Source organism: Vipera berus (assembly GCF_964194415.1).
Source record: "Vipera berus genome assembly, chromosome: Z".
In the NCBI taxonomy this organism is placed as follows: Eukaryota; Metazoa; Chordata; class Lepidosauria; order Squamata; family Viperidae; genus Vipera; species Vipera berus.
The window spans coordinates 116500831-116515078 of NC_138205.1; the positions used below are offsets into that span (position 1 = coordinate 116500831).

The 14248-nt window shown below is 35.5% G+C and overlaps 1 protein-coding gene across 3 annotated transcripts in view; it reads left to right on the forward strand.

Moving 5' to 3' along the window:
• The window catches only part of CCNY (cyclin Y), a 105052-nt gene that overhangs the window by 85130 nt on the left and 5674 nt on the right, over positions 1-14248 (forward strand). For all 3 annotated transcript variants that reach the window (XM_081344864.1, XM_081344866.1, XM_081344865.1), the window contains 4 exons: positions 3645-3745; positions 7170-7205; positions 9652-9709; positions 9852-9971. In XM_081344864.1, coding sequence (XP_081200990.1) covers positions 3645-3745; positions 7170-7205; positions 9652-9709; positions 9852-9971 — 315 coding nt within the window. The remainder of the gene's footprint in view (positions 1-3644; positions 3746-7169; positions 7206-9651; positions 9710-9851; positions 9972-14248) is intronic.

A 14248-nucleotide genomic window follows, 5' to 3' on the forward strand; every position in this document is an offset into this window, starting at 1 on the left:
GCTGATACCATTGAATTTCAATAGCACACCACAGCTGGCCAAAGGTCGGTATGCTCATAGTCAAGGTAATGAAATCCTGAGGTTTGGATCATCTTGGGTTGGCCCTGAGTAAGGCCTTCATTGCCATGGCAGCTAACCATTCTCGATCCTTTTCTAATAAGGAACTGTTGCATGTTGACCTTCCAAATTAACGGCTTGTGTGATTGTCCCCAAAACAATCTGAGGAAAATCGGATAGGGAGATTTGTTTTGCTAACACCATTGAACTTCGGTAACACATAACAGATGGCCAAAGCTGGTTGGCCCACATGATCAAGGTAATAAAATTCTGATATTCGTAGTCTCTGAAATAATTTGATTTTAAATAAGCATTGCATGATTCTCTTCTCATAATATTTCCCTATCCTTTCTCAGTTTTTGGATCAGGATTGGGAGACCCAGGTTCAAGTCCAACTTCAGCCCTGGAAACTGACTAGATGATTTGAGGGTCAGCCGCTCTCTTTTAGTGACTTCCCAGGTTGCTGTTCTGAGGAAAACTACCAGAGGACATGCTATGTATGAGACTTCAGCCTGCTAGAAGAAAGGCAGGATAGAAATCAAATCAAATTGCAGTCAATTTAATATCCATAATTTCCCATCAAAGTTTAGGCAGTCTTGGCAGTCTTGTAAGTGTCTACATGTCACAAGTACCATCTTTCAGAAAATGAGGACTGAAGTCCACAGGACATGATGCAAAATGGATGGAACAGGATCCATCTACATGGGCAGAATTTGGATTTTAGGGTTGTTTAGTGTTAAGCTTGTGTTACGTTTTACAGTGAAGCCCTTTAGTTTCAGCTGAAAATAAAGTACTTGCTCCTTTTTGGTATCTACTTGGTCAAGGGCTACCGCACATGGCTTAAGAGCTTCCAGTGATGCATTCCTTTCAGCGGTCTGTTGCAGACAAATCAAGTTGGTTCTGCTGTTACGATTCCAATCCGGCTATTTCTTGTTATTTCAAATGCAACCTGCACTTTTAAAAGGAAATGTGAAAAGCATAACAGGTGCTTAATGTTTGGCACCATATAGGTGCATTGGGGGGGGGAGTCCTATTCTACTAGTGATGAAATACTGTGTCATTTTCAAAATATTTTATACAGGCTTTAATTTTACTTTAAACCAGTGTTTCCGAAAGTGTGTTAAAATATAACATTTGGGAGAAGAAAGTACCACTCTAAGGCTGATATAACATTCTTCCTGAAGACCACAAGAAATTGTTTCCCATTCCCTTGATTCCATTTTGATTCACAACTGTAGGTCTTTTGGCAGCTTCTTTTATCATACTCTTTTCAAGTAACATTCTCACATTTTAGCAACATTTATTGAGATCAAAGAGAAGAGGTTCCCAGCATTTTAACAGCTGAACTATTTCCCATGTGAAGTGAATTTATCCTCTGATTCATTACACAAGAGAATTTTTTTTTCTAAGAGACTTCCTGAAATCCAGTCAAAAGCAGTTTTTTTCACTGATAACAGAAGAGCTTGCAGCTGGGTGTCTACGGAGATTCTCAATCATCCAGGTCATGGTAGTCCCAAAGGTGCTTTTTCCAAAAGGCAACGGGAATTTCTTGGGTTTTTTTCTTTCAAAACATTTTGCTTATCATCCAAGATATGTTTTTTGAATAAAAAGCAAAATGTTTTCAAAAAAACCCCAAGAAGGTCCAGTTGCCTTTTGGAAAAATAACCTTAGGATTTGCTGCTGGTTTAACACAACAGAATACCAGAGTTGGAAGGGATCTTAGAGATCTTCTAGTCCAACCTCTGATCAAACAGGAATCTCTCTACAATTTCAGACAAATCGTTGTCCAATCTCTTCTTGAAAACCTCCAGTGATGGAGCGTCCACAACTTCTGGAAGCAAGTCGCTCTGTGGATTAATTGTTCTAACTGTCAGGAAATTTCTCCTTAATTCTAAGTTGGTTCTGTCCTTGATTAGTTTCCCTTCATTGCTTCTTGTTTGGATGCTTTGGAGAATATGTTAACCTCCTGTTCTTTGTGGCAGCCCCCTTATATATTGGAAGATTGCTATCGTATCACCTCTAGTCCTTCTTTTCATTAAACGAGACATACCCAATTCTTGTTGATTGATATATGGATTATGTGCCACCAAGTCTTCGTCAACTTCCTCTTCTTCTCCTTCCTACATGTTTTCCAAGCTCAGAGCCTTCTCTAGACAATTAGGTCTTTGCATAATGTGTCTGCGGAAAGGTGTACCCATAACCATCTTCTAAATCTTTATCAGTCATGCCATATTTCCCCAGTCTCATGGCCCCCAGATGTATTGTGCAAATTAAGCATGAACCAGCAGTTTAGAAAGATCTAAACATGAAATAAAGAGAAATTTACTGGAATTTATTAACTCTAGAGTCATAGAAGTTCCATCACTGAAGATTTCCAAGCAAAAGCTGTCTGGCCCAGACTGAGGGGTTTTAATTATTTATTAATGGGGTTTTAGTTTAAATTCAGGGACTTAATTTAATTTTAGTTTTAATCGATTTTAACTTTGTATGTATGTATTTTTAATTTTTCCCTGTAAACCGCCCTGAGTCCTACAGGAATAGGGTGGTATACAAGTTTAAATAATAAATAAATAAATAAATAAATAAAAGGTGAACAACAGCAAGTTGGGAGCTATGGTTAGAGAATGCCTGTCTTAGGCAGGGTTGAAGTAAAACAACTTCCCTATGATTGGCAAAGTAGAATGTTAGGCCCTAGGAGGTGTATTTATTTATTTTTATTTTAATCCCATTTATATCCCGCCTTTCTCCGAAGACTCAGGGGGCTTACAAGCTTAGCAGTATTGGGCCCAAATTCATGTAATGATTAAGATGGCACATCACAGTAAAGTTTACTTAAGCATGTCTTATTGGGTAAGCAGAATTGATTAAAAGTGCACAACTCAGTAAGTCATTAAGCCATAGTTTATAGACCACAATGACTCAGTTCACACACAACATGTTAAACCTCAAATTACACTAGTGTTGTATGAACCTAAGTCATAATGTCCCTTCTTGTTCCTATCTTTTGTCATTATAACTTAAGTAAGGCCCCCCGACAAAAAGCACCAAATTAAAATCTTGTTCAGAATATTTCTATCCAATTACATTTTTTTCACCTTCTGAATATAGGATATACAAAGATGAACCCTGTTAAAAACCCTTTTTTTCTCATGTTGGTGAGAAAAAAATATGATGGTTTCATATCTTCCTTTCTTTTATCTGTGTTGTGCTGTTAAATTAAAAAGCATTAATTCCAGATTCTTATCAGCCATATCCAAGCGTATGGTATATTTTCTGTTTTATCCTCCATTATGAACCCTCCATTATGTAAGAATGTACATCTTGTTTCATTCATATATAGGGGCTCTACCCAACTATTTCACTTTGAAGAATAAACTGATATATTGCAAATAATCTTTTCAATTGAACAAAAAGCAAAGAAAGAATAACTATTGTGTAATTCTCTCTGATTTTTGCCAGGTTATGTTGACTTGAATGTATCCATGTATCTGCTAGAGACCAAGAAAAGCTATTTATTTTCTAGGAATAAATAATGTTGGCATTATGTGACTGATACTGTTTTTTTGTATACTTTCTTTTTTTCCTAGCATACTCCTGGTCAATTGAGAAGGAAATACAGTTCCTGTTCCACTATTTTCCTGGATGACAGCACAGTCAGTCAGCCAAACCTCAAGTATACAATTAAATGGTAAGTATGGCAGCATTCATTTGTTAAATACATACATTACATACATACATACATACATACATACATACATACAAGAGAGAGAGAGACAGAGAGCGAGAGAGAGAGAGAGAGAGAGAGAGAGAGAGAGAGAGGAGATACACATATACACGCGGTGGCTCAGTGGGTTAGGATGCTGAGCTTGTCAATCAGAAGGTCGGCAGTTTGGCGGGTCAAATCCTGAGTGCCGGCGTAAAAAAGAGTGAGCGCCTGTTACTCGTCCCAGCTTCTGCCAGCCTAGCAGTTCGAAAGCACATAAAAATGCAAGTAGAAAAATAGGGACCACTATGGTGGGAAGGTAACAGCGTTCCATGCGCCTTTGGCATCTAGTCATGCCGGCTACATGACCACGGAGACGTCCTCGGACAAGCGCTTGCTCTTTGGCTTTGAAACGGAGATGAGCACCGGCCCCTAGAGTCGGAAACGACTAGCACGCATGTGCGGGGGAACCTTTACCTTTACCTTATACACATACATACTTACATTCCTAATATGGATTGTCCTTGCTTAATGACCATTTGTTAGGTGACCACATGAAGGTATGACAACGCCAAATGAATGGTACTTATGACAAAGCCCATGGATTTATGGCCATGGCAGCATCCCCACAGTCATGTGATCAAAATTCAGGTGCTTGGCCATTTACCTACACTTATAGCTGCAGGAACACTTTAACATCCTAAACTCTATGACTTCTCTGTCTTCCTTGGACAAGGGTGTTCATGGCTTCTGGAAGAAGGTCTGACACAACCAGGATCTGCCTTGTGAAAAGTCGGGGACATTGTCAGCAGTGAGGGGAAGAAAATAATAGAAAGCACATATACAGGCCTGTCTGAAGTTTGTCAGTGAGCATCTGAATGATTCAGAGATGGGCAAAGCATGGCCACCGAAGTGCAGGGCAACAGGGTTAATGAAGTACAGGCATGCCAAAAGAGCAGAGATAGCAGGGAGGTAATTAGATGGGGCGTTTAAGAGGAGGTTTACCTTACCTTACCAAAGTTTGGGGCTGGGATTGGGGTGGATCCTCACACCAATCCCACTGGGTGGGATTTATTTAAGGACCAAAGTGGAGATTTCCAACCTTTAGCATTACGGTCACATGACATCATGCTTTATAACCATATTGCTTAATCATGGAAATTCTGGTCCCAATTAGCATTGTTAATCAAGGATTACTTTTAAATGGTTGCAGAAATGCTCTGGGGTTTATCTACAGATCTGATATAGTAGAAAAGAGTGGAATGATTAGGATTGGGGGAAAAATAACAAATTTTTCCTTCTGTTTCAAATATAAATAAGGATATAGAGGGCACTAAATGTGTTGCCACACAAATCCTTATAGTTTAAATTAGAGAAGCTCTGAAACACATACCTCTTGAAAGTTTGCCTATTGTGCTAAGGTTGCAGTTGAATTTTTAAAATATAAATTTAAAATTGGCAATTTTCTTAGGAAGACAGTATTTGGAGGTCTGTTAATGAGTTCAAACATATTTTATTCTTGCCTTCCTTCCTGTTTGTTAATGCCACAGCTGCAAATATATTTTTGTTTTTAGTTAACAATCCCAAAACAATTTTGTGTCCTTGAATTAATCTAAGATTCTACTTTTGAGTTTGTTCTGATGCAATTTTTGTCTTTTTTTTAATTTTCAAATGCTGAGATACTTTTGGAACTGCCTGGTTGTTATGATAACCATTTCCTTTTATACTGCAGCTTTGAAGGTCATTATTATGACTGCCGTGATAGATACAAATGTACCACCAAGGAGTAGTTCTGATCATTTTTAGTTGTGCTTGTGTATGGCACAGATATCACCAACAGCAGTCAATGCTTTGATAATTGGCTAAGAGTTTCAATCTTTATGTGAATGCAGATGTATTCCAGACAAAAACCGCAAAATCAGATTAAAATTCTCTATAATTTTTTATTTTGCACAATTGTGTCTCACAGTTTTTCTAGCATTCAAATGTTAACATATTGCTTTTTAAAAAGTGGTATGAATTTTCAGAAGGGCTACAAATATTTCTGCCAGTGATTTTTAAAATCCCATGAAAGATAAATTATTATATAATTGGAACATGCTTTTCTCTTTGTTTATATGTCATATAAATTATGAATTATGATTTTCTTCTGAAAAAACTTTACAACCATTCTTTTATGGCTATTTAATAGTTGGAAGTTAGAAATCTAAAAAAATTCTGGACACTGAATAATTGATAAGACACTGTAGCAAATAGATATAATGAAAATCTCTTTTATTAAAATTGTCAATTTTCACCACACTATTTATGCAGACATGTACTTTTTCTCAAAATATTAATATCTTTCCTGATTTATCTTTGTGACTGTATTGACTTGCCATTCTCACTGTTCTGACAGCCAGTGGACTTTATCAAAGTCCCTTATTTCATATCCTTGTTGCCTTATCTCTTTTATACATTCAGAATTTGTTTTTATATCTATTGATTCCTTTAGTTTTAGAGCTTCCTCACTTTCAGAACTTGCTATTTTGTCATTCCTACTTCTTTAATTTCCTGTAAAACAATCTACTATTGCTCCACTTTCTTTTCTTGTTTGTTTCCAATTTTGGGTCCTTTTTGCATCCTCCAAACTTACTCTGTTAGTTTTTATAATCTATCCAACTGCATTTAAGTTGCAGAGCTATAGATAAATGTGGCAAGTGTTTTGCCACAATGGTGCTCCTCAAAAGTTCTTAAATTTTTGATGGTGTCCATGTCCTTCTCTTCTTTGAGTTCTTCCTTTAAAACTTTTTATAGATATGATTGGTCTGAATTTTTATTGATATAATAATAATAGCCTGAATTTTTCTACTTGTAACAATAGTCTGAAAAGGCTATTTATATGGTATTATGTAGAGGCAGGACCAGCCCCAAAGGAGGATTATCTTAGGCAATGAACACTAGTGCTCAACAATGTCAGCCACTTCTGTTTTATCAGCACGACAGCTCATAAAGTCAGCTACTTAACTTCCTTGCTCCCTATGGTGTATATATTGTACTATTACCAACTTCAAACTAAGATACAGTTGTTAGTTCAGTCATCTATCTATGGAATGACAAAAAGAAATATCCATTTAAAATATGTTTTTGTTTATCTAATATATATAGACACCCATCTTAAGAGAAATGATTGGATGGAATAATTATTCTTGTTTTCAGGCAATGAAATGCCTTGATCTTGTCCTGTATAGTTGAATGCATTCAGTACAGTTTGTTACAGATTATTATTTTCTGTTGTTGATCCTCATTCTCTCTTTTGGTAAGAAAATTGGTTGAATTTGTCCCTCGGAAATATGACTTAGTCGTAAAGCTTTAAGATTCACTATGTTCAATATGTATTAAGACACTAACTCTGCATTTTCTTTTACAGCGTAGCTCTTGCAATATACTACCATATCAAAAATAGGTAAGTTTGAATTTGAAAATGGTTCAAATACTAATTTGGGTTTTTTCCTATTTTTTTAATTTCACTGCCTTATAAGATAGTTTGCAAACCAGGGCTACTTGATGAGTATTCAGTATTATTGCATATGTTGCCTTGAGTATGTTGTAATCGGAACTCAAACAGTACATACCCTTTCCACACAAGGGTGTTCTGGGTGACCAGTGATAGTCAGTGATGAAGAAAGACCCATATAATGGATCATGCCCATTTAGTTCCATAATCCTAAATCCCAGAAGAAACTAGAGGAACTGTTCTAATGGCCTCATGGATGAAGACCTTAAAGTATAGCTGATCTATATTAAAACTCAACGTTGATATAAAATTTATTTTTTTAAAAAATAAACCTTAGTAATCTTCATGCTTCCTTGCATAGTTTTTATTGTACCTTTTATTTTATTTTAAAGAATTTTTGACAAAATCAGTAGATAGAATACAGAGGTGCAAAGGAGATATAGACAAGACTCTAAGTAAGTTACATGGATGTAACTCAAAACCAACATCCTTTATCCCATATTGCCATTCATGTAGTAAATCTAAGATGCATAGATCTCTCCAATGTTTGGGTACTGGTGATCAGATTTGGAATGTTGACACATGCATATACAGTTGTGCAAAGCTTTTAATTAGATATGTAATTTTATTTTAATGCATTTACTATTTTTTACCTGATAATTAATTGTTGCATTGGTGGACAGAGTCCACCAAACATCAACTGAGCAAAAAACAAATTGCTTGAGGTTACCCCTTCTAGTCCAGTGGGATGGCTCCTGCTGGAACATGAGCTGTTTCTTTTGTTGTTTGTCTTGGTCAAATGACCACACTTTCAACCAAAACCGTAGAGTACAACTATCCATTTAATTTGTTAAAAAATCAAATGCATTGTGGAGCCTAATGGGCAGCATAGATGTTGTTTGTAGACACATTGATGCTCATAGTCACCACAGCTACGTATAACTGGCAGCCATGGGAAAATATAGAATACTAAAATCCTTTGGTTCCCCAAGCCACTTCTGTCCTTCTGTCATGAAATCATATGGACCTCTCCAGGTAATCACCACTTAGCTCATTTCAAAGGAGTACCTTTTTAAATTCATTTGAAGCCCATCTCTAAATGGAACATAATGTTACTGAACTAGCATTCATGGAGTGTGAACAGAAGATACAGTTACACTGCCTAGAATCTTCCTGTCCTTTCAAGATTCTTTTGCCCCATTTACTGTGTTATATAGGATGCAAAATGTGACCTAAAGACAGGTGTTCTGACCCTAACTTTGAGGACTCAGGAGAAAAGCTGAATATAAATAGTCAACAAAGAAGACTAGTATTTTCTTTAAAAAAGCTGCTGTTTTCTGAATCTGACTATCGGTGTCCCAGCATGATGTGCATGTGCCCTCTACTGTTATCTTGAAAGTATTGTAACATTCCCTAATCAGTAAACATCTAGCCCTGTAAGATAGATCCATCTAAGTTCAACCAAAAGTCTAATTTACATTCTTTCTCTGGAATGATCAACCACATGCCTATTGAAAGCTCATCAGCAGTCTATGAAGGCAACCATTGCTGCTAAGCAATTATTTTGTGTGATGGAACAAATCGCTGTTTTGTGACAACTGACCCCAATAATTATATTTTACCTAATGAAAGCAATGGATGGCAGAAAGTTTAAAAGCTAGTAATTTTTTTGATAAATTATTCTTTAAAGTGCATTCTTGCTCTTACCCTCCATCCCTCCCATCCCCTAGTTGATAGGGGAGCTATATGTAAGTAAAGTAAAATGATGCATTCAGGGATGGGTCCAAGCTAGTTTAGGTCCTAGGATGGGTTGGAAATGGCTTTGGGTTCCAAAAAAAGGGTATAGACCAACCTATAAAAAACAGCACTGAGTTGAAAGAAAGGAAAAGCTGTACTGTGTTGCACCTATCCAGTCAGTAAGATGGCATTGAGACTCACTCTTTCATTCCATCAAGGATTGATCGTGTTAATTTCATATTAAAAATTCAAAACAACTTTCATTTTTGGAATAAAGAGATTTCACTCTTTCGTATTCTGTGTAGAGTGAGCTTAACTAAGTGCTATACTTCTTTGCTTGACTGGCTGTCACAGCTCTATTACGCCCTTCAGATCTAAATAGTTTGGTATATGAGTAAGGGCTCATTCATTTTTTTTCTGGCATGGCACCCCCCAGTAGTTTTCTAAGGACAAATGTAGACAATCTAGTTTTCAATATAGTCATTACTCCCCTACCAAGATGGTAGATCCTGTTAGTGTGGCTCCTTTTTACATGCCACAGGATTGGACTAGGTCCTAGATCAGCCATTTTTGTAAGCCTTTGATAACTTTTTCTATCCATTTCTGTTTGTTCAGTAACATTACTATTGATTCTCTTCTTTTCTTTCCCCCTTTCTAGGGACGTAAATGGAACTATGCTCCTAGATATTTTTGATGAAAATCTCCACCCCCTTTCGGTAAAGCTCAGTTACATAAGGACACTAAGGAAAATTTGGAATTCATGATAAGGATTCTGCTACTTCTCCGCCCTTTACATCTGCCACTTCTTCCCAAATTATGTGTAACATGTTCTCATTTTTAATAATATTATTTCCCCAGAAATCTGAAGTGCCACCAGATTATGACAAACATGAACCTGAACAGAAGCAGATTTATCGCTTTGTTCGGACGTTGTTCAGTGCTGCTCAACTAACTGCCGAATGTGCAATTGTCACCCTGGTGAGTATACAAAAGATCATGATTGGTCCTTAAAATACAACTAATTTTAGATCATCAGTTTAAGATTTGTATTTGGAGTTAAGATCACATATCAGATTCATCTACCCATGACTTCATGTATAAAAGAGGAAAGACTAGATACATATAAATACTGATGATACATTTAGCTTTCATATATTTTGAATATACTTAACATTTGCTTACTATTTTTCTTGTCTTTTTGTTTTTAAATTTTTAAAAACAGTTTGTCTACCTCACAGATAGGCTTTGGTGGGTAGATTTAACAGTTCTTTCTTTTCCACTATCTACTGCAGACTAAGAATTTTCAGCAATCTTTCTTTCTGAGACTCACCCGCCTTATTTCAAGCTATCTTATTGTGAAATATATATATATATATATAATATGCAATATTTGCCCTGATCTCCTAATTTTTAAGGGATTCTAGATCTATTCTCATATACCAGGTGGCCAATTATTTTAATATAATTAAGTCATACAGTTGTGCAAAGTTTGTAATTATATGTTATTTTACTGTCTTTATTGTTTTTTCCTTGATAATTAATTGTTGCATTAAACTATTTTTTATTATTATAAAGGCTTGTCAAAGACTGATATTTGAGCTTATTTGATTTTGTAATATAGCATTGTAGTTCAATTCTTAATTTGCACATTTTTTCCTTCATAAAATGTAGCATTTAAACGATCCTTTCCTTTCCTTTTTCCCCTGAATGATGGTAATAATGCTATCTGGAGAAATGATTGATTTTGAAGGTTCTCAAGTTAAATAATAACTTTATTTTTTTAAGAAAGTTTGGTAAACATGTTATATGATTTATATAAGTTATTTCCAAAATAACTTACAAGCTCAGTAATTGGTAAGCTTTTCATTTGGAGGTATATTTCACCCTTAATGGTACTTCTTTAAATAAAGAGCTAGGAAAAAAGAAAGCAGATTGGAATGATGGTACATCAGAAAAAGGAATGTTAAATCATTGAAACTGAATCTGCTACATCCCTTCCCACATTTGCAGTTACTATTTATAAGGGGACTTCATTTTTGTTGAGATCATTGGGGTTGTAAAAAGTTAAATCAATGGCTCCAATCTAGCTTACAGCCCTATCTTCATGTCTTCTATTTAGTTAAAAAAAGAAAAAAAACAGGTGTGCTTTCAAACTCTGTACAAGCATTACGTCGCCTTCGGGCTTTTGCTAACATTTAACAGAGAGCCCCCTTTAATTAAAATAACAAATCTAAGCATTGATTTTCTAGATCTATTTTGATCTAGTCTGGGGCTGGATTATAACATGAAGACCACATTTATTGTTCTGATAGACAAACTCTTAAGAATGGTGAATAGGAAATGCTTGTTTTTGCTTGGTGATATCACATCAATTTTGAATAATATCATATTAGTCTTCTGGATCATGTTAGAGAATTAAAGTTGGAGACACTATCTTGCCATGATTCTATTCCTACATTAAGGATTCCCTTTGGTACTCCATTTTATTTACGTGGGTGTGTTTGTCAGAAGCTATGAAACTAGATGTCCCCTCCATTCTACTTCTCTTTTCCACCACCATCAAAGGTGCCAACCTTTGAAATTGGTTCTTGCTTGGACAAAATTGCAGACCTAGAACTTAATCCTGAGAAGTCAAAGGGGTTGATGGTCTGGGAAGATTGTGGCCAACCAGTAGGGGCTTTTTCTACTCCAGAGTGGGGTATTTCTTCCCATGAATGAACAAGTGCCTACTTTGACCCTGCTTTGTTTTGAGAGCTGTGCAGTAGTAAGCTTTAAATCATATATCCCTAATTTGTCAATGATGCCCCTTTTTGGCGAGGTCTAATCTGACCACAGTGATCCATGTGCTCTTTAGTACATATTTATATTATGCATTCTTTAACCTTTAGTCTTCTTTCCATAGAAGCTATTTTAGACAGCTGTCTAAATTTTATCTTGATGTCATGTCATGTTTATTTCTTTTATTTATTATCTATTTTATAAATTCTGGGCAAGTCACAATTTTATATAATATTTGACTTTGATTTTCATCTAGTTTTTGAAGTTTGTTTTATGATATTAATTCATGTCATTTACTGTGATGTACTAAATATTGTAAACACATGCTGGACATGCTACAATATAGAATATTGCATATAGATGTGTCATATAGCAATTACAAATAACTAAAATTCTAACCTTAATCTTATTACAGGGGTATTTGAAGAATAAAATAATGGGGGATGAAATGATATTGTTTTTACCATTTTCTACTTGATCAAAATTTAATTAAAATAAAAAAGGAACTTGAACTATAAGGGGGAAAGGTAGAAAGTACAAGATTTATTTTGGGTTAGGGAACTTTCGTACATAACTGTTGCTACCATTAAAAAAAGTAGATTTTACTTTCCTCTTTTCCCTTCAGACTTGATTTTTGTTGAGGACCATAATTCAATGGTGAAATACTGGCCTTAAAAGATAAGAACTCCCTATGTGGCAGATGCTGTAAAAAAGCCATTTTTCCCCAAAGAGACTTACTTACAGCATTGTAGATAGAATTTAATTAATTAATTAATTTAAAAACACCCTGGCTTAGATTATTTCTTGATTCTGCAAAGAGATATTGTTACTGGCTGCCCTGCCTTTTGATTAATATTCAACAAATGGGAGTGGGGTATCAATATGCAGGATCCTATAGGTTATTGTTATAGGTTGAAACTTTTTATATTTCTGAACTTGCTTATACATCAGCATCGCTTCAATCAAACAGTCTTGGACAACTGTCAAGGGCATTAATAATAACTGATATTTATTTGAAGGACTGCTTAACTGGCCCATGTAGGAGTCTGATGTTTTAAAAAATTGAATCTAGGATAGAAGTTTTCAGTCATACTCCACTATGACCAAAATAGTTTTGTAGCATTGGCTTCAAAAAGTACCATCTTTGGAGATAATGTTTATGAAAGAACTGAATTTGCAGAAGCAAGGCTGCTTTCTATTCCTCTTCAGACTATTCCCTTCCATCGGAAGTTTAAAATGGAGAGAAAAAGGAATGGATGTATCTGATTGTATGTAGGTAATCCATGTAATAAGAGATGGTTTGGTCCCTCTCAGTTCAGAATAAATTTCCACTATTACATATTTAAACCCTGCTGTCTGTTGCTGTGTTTGTAAGTTATTTGGAATTGTTTAGCATGCACACATTCCCCTACTTATTACAAAGTTAGCATTAAATCAGAGTATTTTCAAAGGGTGGCTTTCTAAATTAAGGCATCAGATTTCTCATGTATTTTTTCTTTGTTTATTCCAATTGGTGAAGTTTGTTCTGACTTGCTTTAGGTTCAGGGTAAGTAGAAGAAATTGATGGAAGCTTATGATTTAATTATTAGGATGAATAGATGTTGCTCCCATTCTGGCTAATGAAGTTAAAATGGTATTTTGAAAATTTTCTGCAATTCAGAACTGCCTGCACAATCTCTGTTAAAACCAGCAGAATTTGTTATAGCTTTAATGGTCAGTGAGCTTATACTTTGCTGAAAATATAGCAAAAAAAGATTCAGAAAAAGGAGAGTGGGTTGATGAGTTGCTATCCATGCTTTTCATTAAATTCTTGCAATTAAACCTGGTTTTAATGCTACAAGAAAAAGGCAGCCATAATTAAATATAATATATGTAAATTTCCTGTAGCTATTCAGAACTGCCACTTTCTATTCATCACTGCCCTGAGTCCTTCGGGAGAAGGGCGGTATAGAAATTAAATTATTAAATTATTAAAATTAAATTATATTGGGAGGTAAATCTGTCTTTATTATAATTTTCATATAGGATATGTATATTTTCTTTTGGTAGTCATTTTACTTTTACTCTCCTTTTTGCTAATTTTCTTTTCTTCAGTAATTATGTTCTCCTAGATTGGTTCTAGATACTACCAAAAATTGATCTAGTTCACATCTTGTATCATTCTTCTACCTTCACTAAATCTGTTCTCTTTCAGATTTCATGTTGTCTAGATATTTTCTGCTAGTAAATTCAAGTTAGCAGAATTTGTAGGCATGTTGCACACTCTGATAGCCATACATCTAGATCAGGGGTAGGCAACCTTGGCTCTTTTATGACTCGCGGACTTCAACTCCCAGCATAGCTGGCTCAGGAATTCTGGGAGTTGAAGTCCGCGAGTCATAAAAGAGCCAAGGTTGCCGACCCCTGATCTAGATCAAGCGTCTCCAACCTTAACAACTTTAAGACTTGTGTACTTCAATTCCCAGAATTCCTCAGTC